General features: G+C 43.4%; 1 protein-coding gene across 9 annotated transcripts in view; it reads right to left on the reverse strand.

Moving 5' to 3' along the window:
* Positions 1 to 24,652, reverse strand: part of dgkh (diacylglycerol kinase, eta) — a 566,607-nt gene that overhangs the window by 42,981 nt on the left and 498,974 nt on the right. For all 9 annotated transcript variants that reach the window (XM_043694440.1, XM_043694442.1, XM_043694441.1 and 6 more), the window contains 5 exons: positions 22,346 to 22,512; positions 19,775 to 19,880; positions 13,292 to 13,384; positions 3,992 to 4,111; positions 1,520 to 1,628 (listed from right to left, as the gene is read on the reverse strand). In XM_043694440.1, the coding sequence (XP_043550375.1) occupies positions 1,520 to 1,628; positions 3,992 to 4,111; positions 13,292 to 13,384; positions 19,775 to 19,880; positions 22,346 to 22,512 (595 nt within the window). The remainder of the gene's footprint in view (positions 1 to 1,519; positions 1,629 to 3,991; positions 4,112 to 13,291; positions 13,385 to 19,774; positions 19,881 to 22,345; positions 22,513 to 24,652) is intronic.

A 24,652-nucleotide genomic window follows, 5' to 3' on the forward strand; every position in this document is an offset into this window, starting at 1 on the left:
GAGGCACTGAGCCACCGTGCCACCCACATCACATTTCACATCAAAATCCAGAACCAAGCCATGGGATGAACCTCTGTCAAAGGGAACAACATGTAAGGAACAGAAAGATCCAGTAATATGGAAGGGAAATCAGTATATTTATTTGACAAAAATCCTTAGGTAAGGATGAAGTCAACAATTGGTGACGAGTAAAGCTGATGTATTACATTTGACCAGGGAATCTGAAATAATTCAAACAAAACAAAGAACTGCAGATGCTGTAAATCTGAAACAAAAGCAGAAGTTGTGGGAGAAACTCAGCAGGTCTGGCAGCAGCTATGGAGAGAAAGCAGAGTTAAAGCTTCGATTCCAGTGACCCTTCTTCTGAATAGCCGAGTTTCTCCAGAAATTTCTGTTTTCTTGATCTGATCGAGCCCTTTGACCCACTAAAAAGTTGATAAAGCACCTCAGATTTGTGAGATGACAGTGTCCCTGAGAGACAATACCCAAGAGATGGAAGTGTGAACAAGTCTGGAAATGGTTGTCTCTAACTGGCAGACAGTTGCTGCTGAAGCTCTACCAGAAATAGTGTAAACCCCTCCAGGGGGAAAGAGACTCCAGGCAATGTATTTATACATGTTATCATAAATTAGGCTGCAGTCTGGGAAGAATTGCTGATTGTGCTCATGCTTTCACTTGTTAGGTATTATATTTCTGTATGTCTGTTACAGAAAGTGTGGGAAGTGGCATGTATGGAATGGTGGTGCGTGTGTGTATGATGCAGGCATGTGTCTTTCTGTGCGACATGCATGCACATGTGTATGTTGGTGCATGTATGGGGCATGTGTGCGTGTGGGGTGTGCTATCTGAAGGTAATGGGAGATGGAACAAGAATAGTGTTGGGGTTGAACAGTTCTGCATGCATAGCAATGAGATTGTAATCAAGGCTATTTTCTCTGGAGTATTGGTAACCTAATGTGCACTGCTAACCATCTGCCCTGCAGGGCCAATCACAAAGAATGCCCAGAAAGTAGAATAAGAACTAGAGATGATAACACTTGGCATCTAGCTTGAAATAACTTGCAAGAGAATTGTCCTGAGAAGTCAAATGATCTGGCTGCATAACGCATTGTAAAACTGATGAATGTTTGATGCTGAGCTGTAAACGTTTAGCTGGTTAAACTGCAGCAGCATTTTGATTAAAGATGGTAAATGCGGCTCCACACAAATGGTTTCTCTTATGGCATGGGCTCCTTTGGATATCGGAGCTATCGGATTTAAACAGTGTTTTCATTGGGAAATATTTCTGGAATACTTTAAAATAGATTTTCCCTGCTCTGTATATTTTCCCAATTTAACCCTTGAAAGATAATAACCAGAAACTTCTCTGCTTGCCAGTTCCATTCTCCCATCACCACAGAGAGTTCGGTGAAAAGTAAATGCTCTTCTGATGGGGATCCTGTAACCATGAAAACATCACTTACAGCTGAGTTGGTTTGAGGTGATTAACTGTCAATGTACAAGAGTAATGATGCCTTACCTGGCTGAGGAGTTGCCTTATGCCTTTGGCTTTTCTCTTTCTTAAACTTTGGCACAATTCTGAACATAGCACTTCGACTGTTTCTTTTGGCAAATTCCAATGAATGGTCCTATTGAAAAGGAGGTGATTATTTTGTTAGTTGCAAGTATTACACGGACTAAAGCCATTCTCAATGATGGAGACAACTCTTCTTCCACAAATTGTTAACTGATCTCACATTATCCAACAGACCTTGTGTGGAGTCAGGAGTGCACCAATAATGGCTGATCATCGGGCTCAATACCCTAATCCCAACCTACCCTATATCCCTTTGATTCCTCTAGCCATAATAAAACACTTCTTAAAAATACTTAATGTTTTGGTCAGAATCGCATTCCGATGGACCCTGACGGAGTGCTGCACTGTCAGAGGTACTAGTTCTTGAATGGCGTGTTGAATTCACTACCACAGGATGTGGTTGAAGCCCAAAACATTAAGTATTTTAAAGAAGTGTTTTATTATGGCTAAAGGAATCAAAGGGATATAGGGTAGGTTGGGATTAGGGTATTGAGCCCGATGATCAGCCATTATTGTACTGAATCTTGGAGCAGATTTGAGGGGTTGATTGGCATTCTGCTGCTTTGATGTTTCTATGAAAAGATTTTGAAGACTTGAATTTAGAGAGCTTCTCACGGACTTAGGACACCCCCAAAGCAACAGAATGCCTGTGAGAATTCTTGCAATATCGTGTACAGTACTGGAGAGTACATTCCCGTCTCTTCCTCCACTAGTGCCATGGGATCCTCGACACCTTCCTAAGTTTCACTTCAACATGCCATTCAAGAACTAGTACCTCTGACAGTGCAGCACTCCCTCAGGGTCCAAGGAATGCGATTCCGACCAAAACAACATTTGTCCCCTCTCATTGCTGTGAGAGCAATGAGAGGGGATGAGAGAGCAATTTGTCCCCTCTCATCGTAGTATAAAACAATTAAAAGGAGCTGTGAAATTAAATATGTCACCAACCACTTCACTCAAATAAATTTTTTTTTAGCACTGCACTGGAGCCTGGATTCTGTGGTCAAGACTCTGGACCGCAATGTGAACCTGTAACCATCTGATTCAGAGGCTATCATGTCAGCCAATCATTTTGAAGGGCCTCACCTCATTCTTTCTAAAAGTCTCTTCTCAATGAGATAGAGCTTTGACAAGACTGATCCCAGAGTACGGAGTGGTGTGTTGGTCTTGTAAAGATGTTACTAAACTTGAAAGGTTGCAAAAAGTTTTACAAGAATGTTACTGAGACTGGAAGGTTTGAATTATAAGGAGTGGCTTCAGAGGCTGGGATTCTTTTTCCCTGAAGCGTAGGAGGCTGACGAGTGACCTTAGAGAGATTTATAAAATCACATAAAGTAGGGGTAGGGGAGTCTAGCGGGCATTGATTTAAGGTGAGAGGGGAATAGATTTAAAAGGAGCCTGAGGGGCAACCTTTTCACACAGAGGGTGGTGCATATATGGAATGAGCTGCCAGAGGAAGTGGTGGAGGCTGGTACAATAATAACATTTAAAAGACATTTGGACAGGTAAATAGCTAGGAAAAGGCTTCATAGGGAAATGGGCAAAACACAGGGAACTGGGACTGCTTCAGTTTACGAAACCTGGTCGGCATGGACACGTTGTATGACTTTAGACTCCTTTCCCAATGAAGGATATACTTGCCTTGGAAGGGCTGCAACAAAGGTTCATTCTGAGGATTAGAGAACTGTGGAAAGAGGAAGGATTGAGTAGAAAGCACCTAATTCTTTCAGTTGATTTCATAGAAACGTATGACATTCTGAGAGGGCACAACATAGAAATGTTGATGGGGGCTGCCTTCTGACAAATCTAGAACCAGGTGTCAAAATCCCAGGATAACGGATTGGCTGGGTTCATTCGGAGGTTTGTAAATTGTTACCCAGTGTAGGAGCATATTCAAGGTTGGGATCAACAGACTTCCTGCATGAAACAAGTGATAAAGGTTATTAACTGAAATGTTAATTGTGTTTCTTATTCCACAAGTTTTGCCAGATATGCCCAGTATTTACACTGTTTTGGGTTTTTAATTTCAGATTTCCAGCAGTCCAACCACTATGCTTTTGTAAGGGAAGCCAAGAATATGGGTATGCGGCGGGGTAGTGCAGTTGATTTGTAAGGTCAACCATGAACTTACTAAAAAGTGGTGTGGATTGCAGAAATGATATGGGCTAGCTTCTTCTCAGATTTCTTAATGATGTTCCTGTTTGACCTGGACATACATTAAGCATCAAATGAGATTCAGTGATAGGGATTGCACTGTGTGGCAGCCATCTCACCTAAATCCATGCCGTAAAGTGCGTCCTATCCCAGGATCTGTTCTTGTCTCATCATGCCCCACAAGGCCTCGAGAACACTGCACCCGAGAATGAGGAGCCCTGGTTTTCTATCAATAAAAACTAGAACCTCTTTGCTCCATACCTCTTCAGCTGTTGGCTGCAGCACGTGATAAAGCCATGGAATCTCTGCAAGCTTTCCCAGCTCAACATCCACAAGGTGTAATGCTGTTGACAGTTGCTCTTCCTGAGGTGAGTCTAGTTGCTGCCAGGAATGCAAAACAGAAAAGTGGTTAGTTAGCCACTAAAATAACCATTATTCTAGCCATCATTATCAGTTTAAATATACCAGATCTGCATCTTCATAGCTGGCAGCTATCTTACAGTGGGACTGTGTGAGACAGAGTGGGGGATAAGATTGGAGACCTTCATTTCACAGGTTTGAATAATAACAGGTCATAACAGGTCTGCTTGTGTTTACTTTACCAAACATTAGCAACCTTACTCAATTCAGTTCCTTCCCCAATCTCTGTATCTCTCTCTGCACCTCCCCTTCACCTGACTCACCTATTTGTTGGCCCAGTCTCTGATGTGCTGTGCTAGGCTTTTCTGTCCACTAAGTTACCTTGTTTTTCTTCACCTTTCAAGGGACTGCTCTTTGAGGTGGTCATGCCCCCCCCACAAATATTCTGTTACCTGCTCCATCCAAATTTCCTCCACTTCCCTCCACAGGCTGGACAAGTTCACAAAACACTTGTGCTCAGGTCAGTAGAAATTGTGGACCACTGAAAATGTATGCTGAAGGGAAGGCCCTTTGGAATGGAAGGAATACCTGCTTCTTGACACCCCACTCCATGACGCAGAATCACATCTGCTTGCTGATGTTCCTTTGCCTTCAATGAGTGAACATTGCAGGCTCAATGTGTGAGGAGAAAGTGAGGTCTGCAGATGCTGGAGATCAAAGTTGAAACTTTATTGCTGGAACAGCACAGCAGGTCAGGCAGCATCCAGGGAACAGGAGATTCGACGTTTCGGGCACAGGCCCTTCTTCAGGAATCAATGTGTGCCAAATTAAAGTTCAGTGCAGCACACAGCTCAGGCTTCTGCTGGCACCAGTCAATCAGACCCTCCACCCCATGTATCACTTTCACAACCAATTCATCAGGAGTTACACACTGGAGGTGCAACTCAAGTATCTGGATCAACTCATGTTGTGTAATCTTGCAAGCCATGCAGCCTGTCCTGTGCCTGATAAGCTCTCAGTTTTGATAAAGCACTCATCCCTGTGTAGCTAGTTTACATTTCCTGTAGTTTCTGTTTGCAGGATGTTTGAGTGTAGTTGCCCAAATTATCTATTTCTTGCTTTCGAAGTCCTCAATATGGGACTACAATTTAAACCGTGCAGAAGACGGGTGGCATGGTGGCTCAGAACTTACTGCATCCTCACAGAACCAAGGACCCAGGTTCAATTTCAGTCTCGGGTGACTGTGTGTGGAGTTTGCATATTCTCCCCGTGTCTGCGTGGGTTTCCTCCGGGTGCTCCGGCTACCTCCCACAGTCCAAAGATGTGCAGGTCAGGTGAACTGGCCATGCTAAATTGCCCAGAGTGTTCAGGGATGTATAGGTTAGGTGCATTCGTCAGGGGTAAATGTGGGGTAATGGGGAATGGGCTTGAGTGGGATACTCTTTGGAGGGTCAGTGTGGACTTGTTGGGCTGAAGGGCCTGTTTCCACACTGTAGGGAATTCTTAAAAAAAAAGACAAAAGAGAAATTTAGGAATATGACTTTGGAACGCAATATTGAAAAACTAAAAAAGGCCTTTCCACATTCCAAAACCACAATAATTTATTTGCATTCAGATTTATTCACTTCAGCATTAAATGCAGAATTAGACTGGTTCAGACGGTTATGAAATATTTCCCCATTGAAACTGATCTAGTGGTTCTGGATAAGGTTCAGGAAAGAATGACCAAACCCAGTTTACTACAATAAGCAGGCTTTAGTGAACTGAGCTCCAGAAAAATGTACACTTAGGGAGATTTGATTCAAGTGTTTAAATAGTGAGAGTCTTTGTAGTTGCATGGAGCAGACATGTGTTGTGATCATGATTCACATGACTGAAATAGAACATAGATTATTACAGCGCAGTACAGGCCTTTCGGCCCTCGATGTTGCACCGACCGGTGGAACCAATCTGAGGCCCATCTAACCTACAGTATTCCATTTTCCTCCATATACCTATCCAATGACCATTTAAATGCCCTTAAAGATAGCGAGATCACTACTGTTGCAGGCAGGGCATTCCACGTCCCTACTACTCTCTGAGTAAAGAAACTACCCCTGATATCTGTCCTATATCTTTCACCCCTCAATTTAAAGCTAGGTCCCCTCGTGCTAGCCATCGCCATCTGAGGAAAAAGGCTCTCACTGTCCAATCTATCTCACCCTCTAATAATCTTATATGTTTCACTTAAATCACCTCTCAACTTGCTTCTCTCTAATGAAAACAGTTTCAAATCCCTCAGTCTTTCCTCGTAAGACCTTCCCTCCATACCAGGCAACATCCTGGTAAATCTCCTCTGCACCCTTTCCGAAGCTTCCCAATCCCTCCTATAATGTGGTGACCAGCACTGTACACAATACTCCAAATGTGGCTGCAGCAGAGTTTTGTACAGCTGCAGCATGATCTCATGGTTTGGAAACTCAACCCCTCTACCAATGAAAGCTAACACACTGTATGCCTTCTTAACGACCCTATCAACCTGGGTGGCAGCTTTCAAGGATCTATTTACCTGGACACCGAGATTTCTCTGCTCATCTACACTACCAAGAATTTGACCATTAGCCCAGTACTCTTTATTCCGGTTACTCCTTCCAAAGTGAGTCACCTCACACTTTTCCGCACTAAACTCCATTTGCCACCTCTCAGCCCAGCTTTGCAGCTTATGTCTCTCTGTAACCTACAACATCACTCGTTACTATCCACAACTCCACTGACCTTAGTATCATCCGCAAATTTACTAAGCCATCCTTATACGCCCTCATCCAGGTCATTTATAAAAATGACAAACAACAGTGGACCCAAAACAGATCCTTGCGATACCCCACTAATAATTGAGCTCCAGGATGAATATTTCCCATCAACTAACACCCTCTGTCTTCTTTCAGCTAGCCAATTTCTGATCCAAACCGCTAAATCCCCCTCAATCCCATGCCTCTGTATTTTGTGCAATAGCCTACAATGGGGAACCTTATCAAATGCTTTACTGAAATCCATATACACCATGTCAACTGCTTTACCCTCATCTACCTGTTTGGTCACCTTTTCAAAGAACTCAATAAGGTCTGAGAGGCATGACCTACATTTCACAAAACCGTTCTGACTATCCATAACCAAATTATCCCTTTTTAGATGATTATAAATCGTATCTCTGAAAACCCTTTCCAATACTACTCACAACCGAAGTAAGGCTCACTGGACTGTAATTTCCACGGTTGTCTCTCCTCCCTTTCTTGAACAAGGAGAGAACATTTACTATCATCCAGTCTTTTGGCACTATTCCTATAGACAATGACGACGTAAACATCAAAGCCAAAGGCTCAACAATCTCCTCCCTGGCTTCCCAGAGAATCCCGGGATAAATCCCATCCAGCCCAGGGGACTTATCGATTTTCGCACTTTCCAGAATTGCTAACACCTTCACCTTGTGCACCTTAATCCTGTCCAGTCTAATAGCCTGTATCTCAGTATTCTCCTCGAACACATAGTCTTTTTCTAGTGTGAATACTGACAAAAAGTATTCATTTAGCACTTCCCCTATCACCTCTGACTCCCCGCACAACTTTCCACTACCATCCTTGATTGGCCCTAATCTTACTCTAGTCATTCTTTTATTCCTGATATACCTATAGAAAGCCTTAGGGTTTTCCTTGATCCTAACCGCCAACGACTTCTCATGTCCCCTCCTGGCTCTTCTTAGCTCTCTCTTCCGGTCTTTCCTGGCTAACGTGTAACTTACAAGCACCCGAACTGAGCCTCACATCTCATCCTAACATAAGTCTTCTTCTTCCTCTTGACAAGAGATTCAACTTCCTTAGTAAACCATGGCATCAACACTCGACCACTTCCTCCCTGTCTGACAGCTACATAATTATCAAGGATCCGCAGCAGCTGTTCCTTGAATAAGCTCCACATTTCAAGTGTGCCTATCCCTGCAGTTTCCTTCCCCATCCTATGCATCCTAAATCTTGCCTAATCGCATCATAATTGCCTTTCCCCCTTTGCCCTGCGATATATACCAATCCCTTTCCATCGCTAAAGTAAACATAACCAAATTGTGGTCACTATCACCAAAGTGCTCACCTACCAAATCTAACACCTGGCCTGGTTCATTATGCAGTACCAAATCCAATGTGGCCTCACCTCTTGTTGGCCTACCTACATTCTGTCAGAAAACCCTCCTGTATGCTTTGGACAAAAACTGACCCATCTAAAGTACTTGAACTATAGTATTCCCAGTCAATACTTGGGAAGTTGAAGTCCCCCATAACAACTACCCTGTTAGTCTCGTTCCTATCGAGAATCATCTTTGCTATCCTTTCCTCTACATCTCTGGAACTATTCAGAGGCCTATAGAAAACTCCCAACAGGGTGACCTCTCCTTTCCTGTTTCTAACCTCAGCCCATACTACCTCAGTAGATGAGTCCTCAAACGTCCTTTCTGCCAACATAATACTATCCTTGACTAACAATGCCACACCTCCCACTCTTTACCATTTTCTCTGTTCTTACTGAAACATCTAAATTCCGAAACCTGTAACAACCATTCCTGTCCCTGCTCTACCCATGTCTCTGAAATGGCCACAACACTGAAAACCGAAGTACCAACCAACAATACAAGTTCACTCACCTTATTCTGGACACTCCTGCCATTGAAGTAAACACACTTCAAACCACCTTCTTGCTTGCCAGTGTCCTCTTGCGACCTTGAAAACGTATTTCTGACCTCATTACTCTCAACCTCCCGTATACTCGAACTATAATTGTGGTTCCCATCCCCTGCTGCATTAGTTCAAACTCTCCCACAGAGCATTAGCAAATTTCCCTCCCAGGATACTGGTGTCCCTCTGGTTCAGGTGAAGACCATTATGTTTGTAGAGGTCCCACCTACCGCAGGAAGAGCCCCAATTATCCCTCCTGCATAATCCCTGTAGCCACGTGTTCAGCTCCACTCTCTCCCTGTTCCTCGCCTCACTAGCACGTGGCACAGGCAACAAACCAGAGATAACAACTGTTTGTTCTAGCTCTAAGCTTCCACCCTCGCTCCCTGAATTTCCGCCTTAAATCCCCATCTCTCTTCCTACCTATGTCATTGGTGTCTATGTGGACCACGACTTGGGGCTGCTCCCCCTCCCCCTCTCGCTCAAGGATCCCAAAAGCACAATCAGAGACATACAAGTCAGGCTTAATGGACCAGCTGGCTTCTACTCAATGTGTCTTTTCATCTGTATTTATGTTGATGGTCTGCTTTCAAGCCTGAAATAGGGAGCCTGCAGCCTAGGATATCCTGGGCTGCCTTATATTTCTTCATTAGCCATTTGTGGAGTGGGGCATTTGAAAAGGACTAGACGTAGGGAAGACGTCTCATTGTTCAATAAGTCCTCAATTAGAATACAGAGGCCTGTTTATTTTGGCATCTGGAGAAAATTGTTACTGAATGCTGTTGCTATTCGGGTGGTTTAAACTAGCTCAGCAGGGGGATGGGAACCTGAGGTGTTGTTCCAGTGCACAGGAGGATGAGAGTAGGGAGGGCATGGACAGGATTTCACAGCAAGCTGGTTTAAAGTATGCCTACTTCAACGCCAGAGGTATCCGAAATAAGATAGGTGCACTTTTAGCATGGATAGGTACGTGGGACTTTGATTTGTGGCCATTTTGGAGACATAGAAACAGGAGAGGAGAGGTCACACTGCTGGGAGTTTTTTATAGTCCTCCGTAGAGTTCCAGGGATATGGAGGAGACAATTGGCAAAACGATTCTGAGTAGGAGTGAAAGGAACAGGGTGATCATTATGGGGGACTTTAACTTCCCCAACATTGACTGGAAATGCAATAACTCTAGTACGTCATATGGATCAGTTTTTGTCCAATGTGTACTGGAGCGTTTCCTGACACAGTATGTCAAAGGGCCAAAAAGAGGGGAGGCCACAGGGGAGGATCAAAGGACCAAAAAGAGGGGAGGATCAGTTTTTGTCCAATGTGTACTGGAGCGTTTCCTGACATAGTATGTCAAAGGGCCAAAAAGAGGGGAGGCCACAGGGGAGGATCAAAGGGCCAAAAAGAGGGGAGGATCAGTTTTTGTCCAATGTGTACTGGAGCGTTTCCTGACATAGTATGTCAAAGGGCCAAAAAGAGGGGATCTGGTGCTTGGTAATGAGCCAGGCCAAGGTGTTTGATTTGGTGGTAGGTGAGCACTTTGGAGAGAATGACCATAATTCGGTTACGTTTAGTTTAGCGATGGAAAGGGATAGGTATATGTTACAGGGCAAAAGATGTAGATCGGGGAAGGGCAATTATAATGTGATTAGGCAAGATTTAGGATGTATAGAAGGGGATAGCAAAATACAGGGGATGGGGACAATCGAAATGTGGAGCTGGTTTCAGGAACAGATATTGCGTGTCCTCATAGGTATGTCCTTGTCAGGCAGGGAGGAAGTGATAAGGTCGGGGAACTGTGGTTTACTAAAGAAATTGCATCTCTTGTTCAGCAGGAGGGAGGCTTATGTGATGATGAGATGAGATGGTTCAGATGAGGCGATGGAGAGTTACAGATTAGCTAGGAAGGATTTAAAGACAGAGTTAAGAGGAGCAAGGAGAGGACATGAGCCATCTTTAACGGGTAGAATAAAGGAGAATCCTAAAGCTTTCTATAGGTATGTGAGGAATAAAAGGATGACTGGGGTTGGAATAGGGCCAGTCAAAGACAAAAGTGGGAAGTTGTATGTGGAGATCAGAGAGGAGCTAAACAAATATTTCTCATCTGTTTTCAATCAGGAAAAGGAGAATATTGTAGAGGAGAAGAATGAGATACAGGATATTAGACTAGAAAGCATTGAGTTAGTAAGGACGAGGTGTTATCAATTCTAGAAGGAGAGAAAGTAAACAAGTCCCCTGAGCCGGATGGAATTTATCGGAAGATCCTCTGGGAAGCTAGGGAGGTGGTGTTGGAGTCTTTGGCCTTTACCTTTGAGTTGTCATTGTCTACGGGTTCAGTACCAGAGGACTGGAGGATTGCAAATGTTGTGCCCTTGTTCAAGAAGGACAGCAGAGATGACCCAGGTAATTATAGACCAGTGAGCCTTACTTCTATGATAGGAAAGGTTTTGGAAAGGATTTTAAGAGATAGGATTTATAATCATCTTGCAACCAACAATTTGATTTCAGATTGTCAACATGGTTTCGTCAAGGGCAGGTTGTGTCTCACAAACCTCATTGAGTTTTTTGAGAAGGTGACCAAGCATATAGATGAGGGTAGGGTAGTTGACATGGTGTATGTGGACTTCAGTAAAGCCTTTGATAAGGTTCCCATTTTTATAAATGACTTGGGCACAGGAATAGGTGGATGGGTCAGTAAGTTTGCAGATGACACTAAAGTTGGTGGAGTCGTGGACTATGTGGAAGAATGTTGTAGGTTGCAGGGGGACTTGGATAAACTGCAGAATTGGGCTGAGAGGTGGCAAATGGAGTTCAATACAGCTAAATGTGAGGTGATTCACTTTGGGAAGAATAACAGGAAGGCAGAGTACTAGGTCAATGGAAAGATTCTTGGTAGTGTGGATGTGCAGAGGGATCTTGGTGTCCATGTACAAAGATCCCTAAAAGTTGCCACCCAGGTGGATAGTGCTGTTAAGAAGGCATACAGTGCGTTAGGTTTTATTGGTAGAGGGATTGAGTTCCGGAGCGGTAATGTCATGCTGCAACTATACAAAACGCTAGTGTGGCCACACTTGGACTATTGTGTTCAGTTCTGCTCGTCCCATTAGAGTCATACAGTCATAGATGTACAGCATGGAAACAGACCTTTCGGTCCAACCAGTCCATGCCGACCAGATATCCCAACCCAATTTAGTCCCACCTGCCAGCACCCGGCCCATATCCTCCATACCCCTCCTCTTCATATATCCATCCAAATTCCTCTTAAATGTTGCAATTGTACCAGCCTCCACCACATCCTCTGGCAGCTCATTCCATACATGTACCACCCTCTATGTGAAAAAGTTGCCGCTTAGGTCTCTTTTGTATCTTTCCCCTCTCACCCTAAACTTATGCCCTCTAGTTCTGGACTCCCTGACCCCCAGGGAAAAGACTTTGTCCATTTATCCTATCCATGTCCCTCATAATTTTGTAAACCTCTATAAGGTCACCCCTCAGCCTCCAACGCTCCAGGAAAGCAAACCAAACGCCTTCTTCACTAACCTATCTACCTGCGACCCCACTTTTAAGGAGCTATGAACGTGTACTCCAAGGTCTCTTTGTTCTGGTGGAACTCCACTGGTTACAGGCCTCCAGTCTGAAAAACAACCCTCCACCACCACCCTCTGTCTTTTTGAGCCAGTTCTGTATCCAAATGGCTAGTTCTCCCTGTATTCCATGAGATCTAACCTTGCTGTGCAGAGGAGATTAACCAGGATGTTGCCTGGTCTAGAGGGAAGCTTTTATGAGGAAAGGCTGGGAGACTTGAACTTGGAGAGAAGGCAGCTAACACCGGATTTGGTAGAGACATACAAGATGACCAGAGGATTAGATAAGGTAGACAGTGAGAGCCTTTTTCCTAAGATGATGACGTCAACTTGTACGAGGGGGCATAGCTACAAATTGAGGGGTGATAGATTTAAGACAGATGTCAGGGGCAGGTTCTTTACACAGAGAATGGTAAGGGTGTGGAATGCCCTACCTGCCAATGTAGTTAACTCAGCCACATTAGGGAGATTTGAACAATCCTTGGAAAAGGACATGGATGATGATGGGATAGTGTAGGGGGATGGGCTTAGATTAGTTCACAGGTTGGCGCAACATCGAGGGCCGAAGGGTCTGTTCTGTGCTGTATTTTTCTGTGTTCTATGAATGGGAATGAAGAAAGGATCATTCCTTTCCGCAGACAGTAGTGAATGTCTGAAAGGTGCTGTCAGCTGTTGTGCCTCTCCATGTACCTTTAAAGGTGAGCTGTTTGGGGACCAGGGGACAGGGGGTAAGAGACAGAGACAGTGAAAGAGAGGAGTGGATCAAGTGTTGGATTATCAGAGTGTCGGCCAGTTTGATGGATCAGTTGGATCTTTTCCTTCCCAAAACATCTTATTTCTTCCTGAGCCCCAGTTGCACATGGAACAGCCAGGTTAGAGAGAACGCGAGTCAATGCCTGCAGAATTAACTGATACCATCACCTTACCAGAGGAACTCTTCCAACGAGCAATGATTCTGTTTCATTATGCAGTGCTTTCACATTGCTGGCTATCTCAATTGCTGCATTCCTGGTAAGACTCTGCATTGAGGAAAACAGAAAAGATTTAAACCGGCTGATTGGATTATATTTAAAGGAGAGCTCAATCATTTTGCACAAGCGTTGACAGAAATTTAACTGGAGAAAGCAAATTCGTGACTAACAACTCTGCCCAGAGATTCTTCTCCAGATCCATTCGGAGTCCAGATACAACCCTGAATCATAGGTCAGTCCAGTGGATCCCCAGGTGAATTTACGACTGTCAGACTCGAGAGTGCGCAGATTCAAAAGTTTGCTCATGGAATTAAATGTGTTACAAACCAGGAAAAGCATCAGGAGTATTTTGTGCATGGTGCTCCTCAAAATAACAAGTATAGAAGGTTAGCAATGAGGGAGGAAAGAAACTTATTAAACACAGAACAGGTGAAGTTCTCTTTTGCAGGAACCTCTTCTAGCTCAAGACAGTAGGTGGAGTAAAAGTGACAGTGGCAACATGAATAAGAAATTGGCTGAGTGATAGGAAACAGAAAGGAATGATTTTTTTTGAACTTGAGGAAGGTTTGTACTGGAGTTCCCGGTATTGGTATTGGGACCTTCGCTCTTTCTGATCGAGATGGCTGATCTGGAGCTTGGTGTACAGAGGATGATTTCAGAATTTGCACATGGCACAACAATTGGAAGCATTGTAAACTGTGAACGGGATACTGCAGAACTTCAAAAGGATAGATAATTTGGCGGGATAGGCCATCAGGTGTCAAGAATAGAGACAGAAAAATAAAAAAAAAATCTAAAATAAAGAGTTCTATTATAAATGGATTTCAGGAGAAGCATTTGTGAATCAGTGTTTATGTTACAGTACATTAATGGTGGCAAGACAAGTTGAGACAATGTTGAAAAAAGCTTATTGTATCCTGGACTTATTAATGATGGAAAAGTAAAGACGAACAAGTAAGTTATGTTAAATTGACATACAACACTGGTTCAGCCTTAACCAGAGTAATTTGTCCAATTCTGGGCACCACAGTTTAGGAAAGATATGAAAACATTTAAGAAAGGACAAAAAGGTTAAGAATGATTCTGGGTGTGAAGAACATCAACTATACAGACAGATTGGAGGAGTTGAACTGTTTTCCTCGGTGAGGAGACGCGATGTAGTGGAGGGGTGCAGACAGAATAGATAGGGAAAAAAACTGTTCCCAGTGGTGGAAAGATTAAAAATAAGAGAGCACAGATTAAAAGAAATTGGCAAAGAAGCAACAGCAATAGGAGGAAAAGCATTTTATCACACAGTGAATGATTAGGATCAGAAATGAATAACCCCAAAGGGTGGTGGAGGCAAGATATAATGCAGCAATCGAGGGATTCAAAAGGGAATTGGAGCAATGTGCAGAGCTACATGGAGAAAGGTGGTAGGGAAATTACTCAGAGAGCTAGTGCAGATGCGATAGGTCAAATGGCCTCCTTCTGTGTTGTTAACATCCTATAATTTGGGAGACTTATTCCAGGCCAAATGGCCAGATTGCAGAATTTTGGTGGAGAGGTAACACCTATTCTGACAAGTCCTGATGAACCTATTAATAGTCACTGCATCAGAGGTCAGATCAGTTTTCTTTCGTGTTAAAGCGATGGGACCAGATGGAGTGCCAGGCCGTGCACTCAGGGCATGTGCAGATCAACTGGCAGAGGTCTTCTCGGACATCTTCAACCTCTCCCTGCAGCAGGCCACTGTCCCTGCCTGTTTCAAGAGGTCAACATCATCCCTGTGCCTAAGAAGGCTCATGCAACATGTCTCAATGACTACCGCCAAGTGGCCCTAACTTCGGTGGTCATGAAGTGCTTTGAAAGGCTGGTCATGGAATTAATCAACTCCAGCCTCCCCATTACTCTTGACCCACTCCAGTGTGCCTATCAGACCAACCGATCCATGTCACATGCCATATCACTTGCCCTTCACTCCTGCCGAGAACATCTTGACACCAAGAACAGCTACGTAAGAATCCTACTCATTGGCTACAGTCCAACCTTCAACACTACTATCCCCTCGAGACTGATTACTAAACTTAGTGATCTCAGACTAAGCCCCAGTTTCTGCAACTGGATCCTCAGCGAAGATTGGGGACAATATTTCATCCTCACTAACACTCAACACTGCAGCACCCCAGAAGTGCATACTCAGCCCTCTACTGTACTCAGTACTGTACTGCGTCACCAAATACCAGATTAATGCCATTTACAAGTTCGCTGATGACACCACCATAGTCGGTCGAATCTCAGATGGCGACAGAACAGACTACAGACCTGGAAAAATGGTGCACTGACAGCAACTTAGCTCTCAATGCCAGCAAAATCAAGGAACTCATTATTGACTTTCAGCGGGATGTTACTCATGCCCCCCTACACATTCATAGCACAGAGATAGAACGAGTGGAGAGTGTCAAGCCCCTGGGAGTGGTCATCCACAACAAGCTTTCTTGGACTCTTCATGTTGACACACTGGTTACAAAGGCCCAACAACGTCTCTTCTTCCTCAGGCAACTGAGGAAATTTGGCATGATGGTGAATACCCTCGCCAACTTTTATAGGTGCACCATTGAGAGCATTCTGTCTGGATGTATCACTCTCTGGTATGGCAACTGTACCATTCAAGATCGGAGATGGTTACAGAGAGTGTGAACTCGGCCTGGACAATCACAAAGGCCAATCTCCCATCCATCGAATCCATCTACCAGGCCCGCTGTCAAGGAAAGGCCGCCAGCATTCTCAAAGATCCATCCCACCCGGGCAATGTTTTTCTCCAACCTCTACCACTGGGGAGAAGGTACAGAAGGCTGAACACATGCACCAGCCAGCTTCAAAACAGTTTCTACCCTACTGTTGTTAGAATACTGAATTGACTCACAAACTCTTAACATTCATCTGTACCTGTGTTTTTGTTTTTTTTGCTGTTTACCTATTATTTATTTATCACTGCTTCTTAATTATGTGATCTGTCTGTATTGCTTTCAAGACAAAGCTTTTCACTGTGCCTCGGTACACATGACAATAAATTTAATTCAATTCAATTTTAAAGCACCTATGGAGCTGGAGACTAATTCCAAGTGGGTTTCCCATATGGCAGCATAGATATATGTCGTTCTGCCATAATGTACATTTCGTTAATGGGAATTCACTATAACACGATTCACGAATTGGGGACGCTGTTTCTAAAGTGCAAACTTTTAAACGTGTTGGCTGTAAAGCAATTGTATCTCCAACACTAAGCACTGTTTCTAAACCACAAGACGACAAAAGGGCAGGTAACAAATTGTCAGGAGCACATAAATGCTTTTCACCATGATGGACAGCCTCTCTTGTCACGGAGAAAACAGAAGAAGTGGTCAAAAATTGGAATGGCATTTAATATTTTTGAAGGGGCAGGAATGAGGCTGACTTGCATTTCATGTAAGCATGTTTTATGGAGGCAGCTGCCCATGTAAATCAACAGTTACTTCTTCCACCTCTATGTGGTTTCAGTAAACTGGATCTCCGAAACACAAAGTACACTGAGTGGACCTGATAGGGACAGGCTGAAACTTTTTAGATTTCCTTGAATTACCAGAATAACTCATTTTAAAACTATTTAAAACTGTTTAAAAAAAAAATCAAACTATAAACTAAAAACAACATTCAAGTGTGTAATCTCTTATAACAATAAGCATTGGAATTCATGCATCCACTTCACCTAGGCTATAACCACATGCAGCTGCCAGCAAAGCTGTGAAATTACAACTACCTTGCCGTGATAATGGACATATTGGCACTGGAGGCAGTTCAAAAGAGATTCAACTAGGCTGATTCCTGGGAGAAAGGAGTTGACTTATCAAGTATAGTTCGACAGGTTAGGTTTGAGGGATCTTATTGAAACATACAAGATTCTGATGAGCTTGGCAGAGCAGATGTTGAGAACTAGGGGACATAGTTACAATATAACGGGACATCATTTGAAACTGAGGTGAGAAGAAATTTCCTATCCTAGAGGGGAGTGAGTGTCTGGAATTCTCTACCCTTGAGATTTCTGGAGGCTAGGTAATTCAAAGAAGATGAAGGGGAGGTGGACAGATTTTTTTTTAAAAGCTTTTAACTTGTTGAACTGACACGGATGGGAATGGAGGAGGAGAGTCTGGTACCATTGCGGGGAGGCGAGTCCCTGGCCATTGCTTGGAGATGAGTCCCAGACCAAAGGCTATCGTGGTGAGGCAAGGCTCTTTGCAGACTGGAGGCTAGGCCTTGAGTTTTGAAGTGGTCTGCAGACTTGGCCTGGTGCGGTCTGGAAGCTCCATGCTGGCATGGACTGGGGTGGAAGGACTGTAAATTGAGTACTTTTTACATTTCTTTTTATTCTTATGCTGGACTTTTTTTTCTATTTTATACCTAAGTATCTGAACCTAGATTACTTGTACCTAAGATGGCACCATTGCAAACGTTTCACTGCATTCATTCGCCAATAAAGGAATTCATTCAATTCAATCCCCAAGGTAACTGCTGAGCAATAGAGCAAATCCGTGCACTGCATAACTGTTATAGTTAAATATTGGACGCAACAAAGCATCTAGGATCTGTTGTCTCTAAGTATAAAATGTTTGCGTTCATAAAAAGATGCAACCTGTCGAACCTATGCCTGCCCATTGAAAGATCTGTTCAATTGGTTCCACTCCCCTGATCTCCCACCACAGCCCTTTTCTAGAAATTATACAACAATGAGTTATGAAGAGAGACCGGATAGGTTGGGTTTGCTTTCCTTGCAGCAGAAGAGGCTGAGGGGGGTGGGGGGGGGGGGGGGGATGGGAATAGATTGAGATGTTAAGAGGTGTAGATTGTGAGAATGTCTTCCGCGTAGCAACGTATCTAAGATCAGTGGGCATAGGTTTAAGGTGAGGACCAAGTAATTTAGAGAGAATATTTTTCACCCAGAGAGTGGTAGAAATATGGAGCATGCTGCCTGAGGGGGTGGTGGAGTCAGATGCTCTTGCAATGTTTAAGAAGCATTTGGATGAGTATGTTAAATGCTAAGGCATAATAGGGCTGTGGACCAAGTGCAGTGCACTTTGGTGCTTGTTGGTCGGCACAGACATTCACAGATGGGTCTGCTCCAATGTTGTACGCTATGAGTCTTCAAAGGAATATGAATAGTTTAAATGAATGGGTAAACATTTGCCAGGCAGAGTGTACTGCAGGAAAATACAAGAAAAGTATCGTTACAACTGTACAAAGCATTAGTGAGACAGCAGCTGGAGTTGTGCAAACAGCCTTATTCTTCTTAAAGGAAGAGGGATACACTTGCTTCGGGAGTGATTCAGGGGGGATTCACTCGGCTGATTCCTGAGATGAAAGGGTAGTCTTATAAGAAAAGGTTGAGCAAGTTGGGTCTAATCTCATTTGCGTTTAAAAGAAATGAGAGTGATCTTATAAAAATGTACAAAAATCTGAGGGAGCTTCAAAGGCTGGATACTGACAGGATATTTTCCCTCATGGAGGAATCTAGAACTAGGGGTTCACAGTTTCAAAATAAGAAGAGTCCCATTTAAGAATGAGCTGAGGAGAAATTTCTTCTGTCAGTGTGTCTTTACTCTTTGGACATCTCATGCTCAGAGTGCAATGGAGGCTGGATCATTGAACAAATTTAAGGCTAAGCAGAAAGATCAACTAGGGAGTTAAAGGTTATGTGTCAGGGAAGTGGATGGTGCACGGACTGCAAAGTGGAGTTGAGACCACAATCAAATTGGCCATGAGCTTATTCAGTTGCAGAGCAGGCTCAAGGGATAAAAAGGCTGACTTCTGCCCCTATTTCTTATGATCTTGCTGGCAGCTATATCCCACTTGATTAGGAGATGGCAGCATAATACATATGAGTGGTTCATGATTCATGTCGACCAGCACAAGAATTGACTCCAATCCTGTTCATGCTACTCGAAGTAAGTCACAGCAAGATTTACTTGAAGGATAAATTAGCCGTCTTTTGTTGTAAAATGTTGCTCCAAGAAAGAATGATGAAAGGACAGATGAGAAAGGAAAGGGCTTGTAAGAGTATATGCATTGAGATGGTCAGCAAAATTAGGAGAGAAGGAAGGAGAGCGAAATAGAGTGAGATATAAAGCAGATAGAAATAAAGAAAGAGAGAATTATTTTCTATTTTATCTCTGAGCAGTGCCACTTTAGAAATCACTTACCTAAAATGAGTTAATTAGGCCACAATAGTTAACAGTTTTTGTGATTCACGAATTCACATTCAATTTCACCTATTGGGTGGGTCTATTCTTCATCCAGTTTCAGAAAGGGATAAAGCATATTACCAAATTATTAAGCAATCACCTCACGTTGATGAGTTCAGCTCTGTAGAACAGCCACTTACTGAGCCCAACATGACATAACTGCTACTTCTGTCATACTCCTTACCTCTGGAAACTTTGGATGGGTTTTGTTTAGTGCATGCGAGCTCGCGTTGACAGCGTGAGCCAGCTCTTGCTCCAGAAGGCTGTGGGATTTGGCTGCGTCGCAAATTCTGAAAGTCATGAAGGAAAGAATGCCTCAGTAGTACAGGTGGAACAATAGAATTGATGGAAAAGTACATGTGTTCCTATCAGAAGTCAAATCCCTTTGACTTTACTCAGCTTTTCATTCATAAAAGTTATTTATTACATATGCAAAGTAGGAACAGAAATGCTTGCTATTGCTTACTCGATCTGCTTCATTATTTTCCTCTGACAAAATGTATCAAAAGAATTAATTTTCCATATTGAGGAAGAGAAGATGTTGCAAACATGAATCCCTACATTATAAAGTCAGCCTTATAAGTGGTTGGCAGCCCTACTCCAGATATTTCAGCACATAATCTCAGCAGGACTCAGGAGGTGCTGCATTATTCTCAGCATCTTTTGGATGAGGGATGTTAAACTCAAGACCAGTATTCCAAAAACAAAAGCTGCCATACTGAATCCTCTTTTCCATCACCAAACAGCCAAGTTATTGAGAGTGTGCATATACATATAGGCCATATTAGGTAAAGATGCCAGATTTACATCCCTAAAGGACATTTCACAAACTTGATTGAGATTTTTGAGGAAGTGACAAAGATGATCGATGAGGGTAGGGCTTCACATGATGTTGCCTCACATGAACTTTACTAAAGCAGTTGACAAGATCCCTCATGGTAGGTGGATAAAATCCATGGTGAATTGGCCGAAGGGCCTGTTCTGTGCTGTATTGTTCTATGTTCTATGATCGATGAGGGTAGGGCCTCACATGATGTTGCCTCACATGAACTTTACTAAAGCAGTTGACAAGATCCCTCATGGTAGGTGGATAAAATCCATGGTGAATTGACAAATTAGATTTAAAAAACTGGCTTGGTCAAAGGTGTTTTTCTGACTGGAGTCTGTGACCAGCAGAGTTCCACAAAGATCAGTGCTGGGACCTCTGTTGTTTGTAATTTATCGAAGTGACTTGGATGAAAATGCAGGTGATGATAAGTAAGTATGCAGATAACATGAAGATTGGGTTGAGTTGTTGAATGAGGAATGTTATCAAAGGATACAGGAGGACACTGATCAGTTGGAAAGTTGGGTGGAGTTTAATTCGGACAAGAGTGAGGTGATGATTTTGGGAGGACAACTGCATGAGGAAAAAATACATCAAATGCAGGACCCTGAGGGGCACTGATATACAGAGGGATCTTGGGCTCAAGTCCAATTCCCTGAAATTGGCAACACAAACAAATAAAGTTGTAAGAAAGCTTATAACATGCTTGCCTTCATCGGTCAAGACACCGATATAAAAATTGGCAAGTCATGTTACAATTGTATAAGAACTTCATTTGGAATAATGTGTGCCATTCCAGTCACCACACTATAGGAAGGATGTGGAGGCTTTGGAGATAGTGAGAAAGAAGTTTACCAGGGTGTTGTCTATATTGGAGTGTATTAGCGACATGGAGAGGTCGGAGAAACTTGGATTGTTTTTGCTCCAGTGTCAAGATTATTAGAAGCATGGATAGAATGGATAGTCAGAGGCTTTTTCACAGGGTGGTAATGTCAAATACTAGGGACGTGGGTTTAAGGTGAGGGAGAAATGTTGAAGGAAGACATGTGAGGCAAGTGTTTTACACAAAAGGTGGCATGTGCCTGGAATAAGGTGCCAGGGAGGTAGTAGAAGCAGCAACGATAGTAACATCTAAGAGACATCCAGACAGACACACAATCAGGCAGACAATAGAGTGATATGGCCCATGTGCAGGCAGATGTGATTAGTTTAGAATGGTACCACAGACATGGTGGACTGAAGGACCTGTTCCTGCGTTATATGTTTTATATTCTAAGGACATTAGGGAGCTAGATGGGTTTTTACAACAATTGATAATTGTTGTCATGGGTGCGATTATGGAGACCAGTTAATTTAATAAATCCGTAGGAAACTAACTGAATCCAAACTCCCAAACTGTTTAGGCAGGATTTCAAAACTCATCTCAAGCTATTAGCGTGAGGCTCTGACTTACAAATTAATTAAAATAACCACAACACTATTGTACCTGTGCAATAGGAAAATTGGCTAGCATCTTGCTGTATTTCACCAGTGCATCATTAGTTGGAAATACTTTGGGCTGCTTTTTCTTATGGGATGGGGGCCTCATTAGCAAGGCCAGAATGAACTGCCTGTCCCGAACTCATTTTTGGAAGGTGGGTTATTAAGGATAGGCATGCAATATAAAAAGTCATCCCAAAGTACTATGAGCTCAGAAAGTGCCATTGGTCCATACACCAAATGGCATGTTAATATGTATCTTCCAGTAAGGGTGCCACTGTCCTCCCAGCCAATCTAACTTTACCCATTTTTCAGTTCCGTGGCTTCTTTGAAAGTTCCATTGAGACACACGCACACGGGATGACTAGGTCTTTGAGGCTTGTGTGAAATTGTCTCTCAGTACCATGCAATAGACTACGTGAACCTGCCATGATGCAAAGTGTGACGAACCTTGTGATTAATTCCTCAGCTGCTTGAGCACAGAGCTGGAGCTGGGTGGCCTCCTCCTCCGTAGCCAGGTCCACAGACTGTTGAGGGTACAAGTGTGGTCGAAAAGCAGGCCTGCAGGAGTCATACCGGAGTTTGTCTTCCCAAGATTTCAGAGTACTCTCGAATGCCTGTACAATGAGGAACATGCAGCATCAATCAGAACGGTCAAGGCTGGGCTGGAGGCGGGTCTCACTTGGCTTCCTCAGTTAGTTTGAAACGTCTGCCCTATCACTTCCTGGGAGTACAAACAACTTCATCATTCCAGTTCTGAAGAGGAGTTCCTGGGCCCAAAACACTATCTCTGCTTTCTCTCCACAGATGCTGCCAGACCTGCTGCTGCGTTTTTCCAGGAATTTCTGTTTTTGTTCCACCATTCAACTGTTCCATTTGTAGGTGTGGAAGGGAGGAGCATCTCGTAAGAAAATAAATCTCCTCACCCTTAAATGTCATTCAGTATCAAGCCGAATTTTCTACAAACAAAAACAGAAATTGCTGGAGAAACTCAGCATAGTTAACATTTCGAGTCCAGTGACCCTTCTTCAGGACATTTTGACCATACCAGTGCCAGTTCCTGGAATTCTGCTTTCAATTCTTCCTCATTCCTCGCATCACTACTAAAGGAAAGGTCCTTTTTATACTCACAACCCGCCTCTCTGTTCAGCAGATGATATTCTAGCATTTCTGCAATCTTGCCACCATCGAACACAACCTTCAACTCTTCTGGAGGGATTGCTCTCTCTGCAAAACTCTGGTCCATTTTTCAATTACTCTGAAAACTACTGACCCTTGAGCAGCATCTTTCGATGCAAGGTCAGAGAACGCAACACACCTGCCTTGACCTCCTCCCATCCCATGTCCAAGTACCAAAGCACACTTCCAGGTGAAACAGATAGCCATTTGTCTCAGGGGCTAATAGACTGTGCGAAAGTGAGGACTGCAGATACTGGAGATCAGAGTCAAGATGAGAGTGGTGCTGGAAAGGTACAGCAGATCAGGCAGCATCCAAAGAGCAGGAAAATTGACGTTTTGGGCAAAAGCCCTTCATCAGGAATGAGGCAGGGAGCCTCTGGGGTGGAGGGATAAATGGGAGGGGGGTGGGCCTGGGGAGAAGGTAGCTTAGAGTGCAATAGGTGGATGGAGGTGGGGATGAAGGTGATAGATCAGAGAGGAAGATGGAGCAAATCAACTTCTGTACTAAATGTCATTTCTTGTGGTTGTTGTAGACAATTCATGAGTAGCTTTTTCATTCATCATTGGATGTGGGTGTCGCTGACTCATTCAGCATTTATTGCCCTTCTCTAACTGCCCTGACAGCAGGTAAGAATCAGCCACATTGCTGTGGACCTACAGTCATGTGCAGACCAGACTGGAGAAGGATGACAGATTTCCTTTCCCACAGGACATTAGTGAACAAAAGTAGTTTTGATATTAATTGACAGTAGTTACATGGTTAGAGTTTTTTACTCCAGATTTTGTTGAACTAAAATTTCTGCACTGTGGGATTTGAACCATGCTCCCAGAGCAATAGCCTGGAGTTCTGGATTGCTAGCCCAGTGATATGACTACGATACAAGTTCATAAGATATAGGAGCAGAATTAGGTCGTTACGCCCCCTCAATCATGGCTTATATGTTCCTCATCCCCATTTTCCTGTCTTTTTCTCAGTACCCTTTAACCCATTACCTGTTAAAAATCTGTTAATCCATCCTGGGATAGTGGATTCCACAGTTTCACAAGTTTGGGAGAAGTAGTTTCTCCTCAACTCTGTTTTAAATTTGCCACTCCTTATCCTAAGACTATGACCTCTCATCCTAGAATGCCCACAAGAGTGGGCATCAGATCCATGTCTATTTTATTCATACTTATCATCTTGAATATCTCAAGATGACCTCCCCTCATTTTTCTAAATTCCATAAGACCATAAGACATAGCAGCAGAAATTAGGCCACTCGGTCCATCGAGCCTGCTCCATCATTCAATCATGGCTGATAAGTTTTTCAACCCCATTTTTCCGCTTTCTTCCTGTAACCTTTGACCCCTTGGCAATCAAGAACCTATCTATCTCCATTTTAAATATACTCAATGACCTGGCCTCCACATTCTTCTGTGGCAATGAATTCCACAGATTCACTCCTCTCTGACTAAAGAATGTTCTCCTTGTCGCCATTCTAATAGGTCTTCCCTTTACACTAAGGTGCCCTTGGGTCCCTCCTGCCAACGCCCCACACTGTCCAGGCTGTTTAGTATTAAGTTTCAATCAGATCCCTC

Source organism: Chiloscyllium plagiosum, chromosome 7 (assembly GCF_004010195.1).
Source record: "Chiloscyllium plagiosum isolate BGI_BamShark_2017 chromosome 7, ASM401019v2, whole genome shotgun sequence".
Lineage (NCBI taxonomy): Eukaryota > Metazoa > Chordata > Chondrichthyes > Orectolobiformes > Hemiscylliidae > Chiloscyllium > Chiloscyllium plagiosum.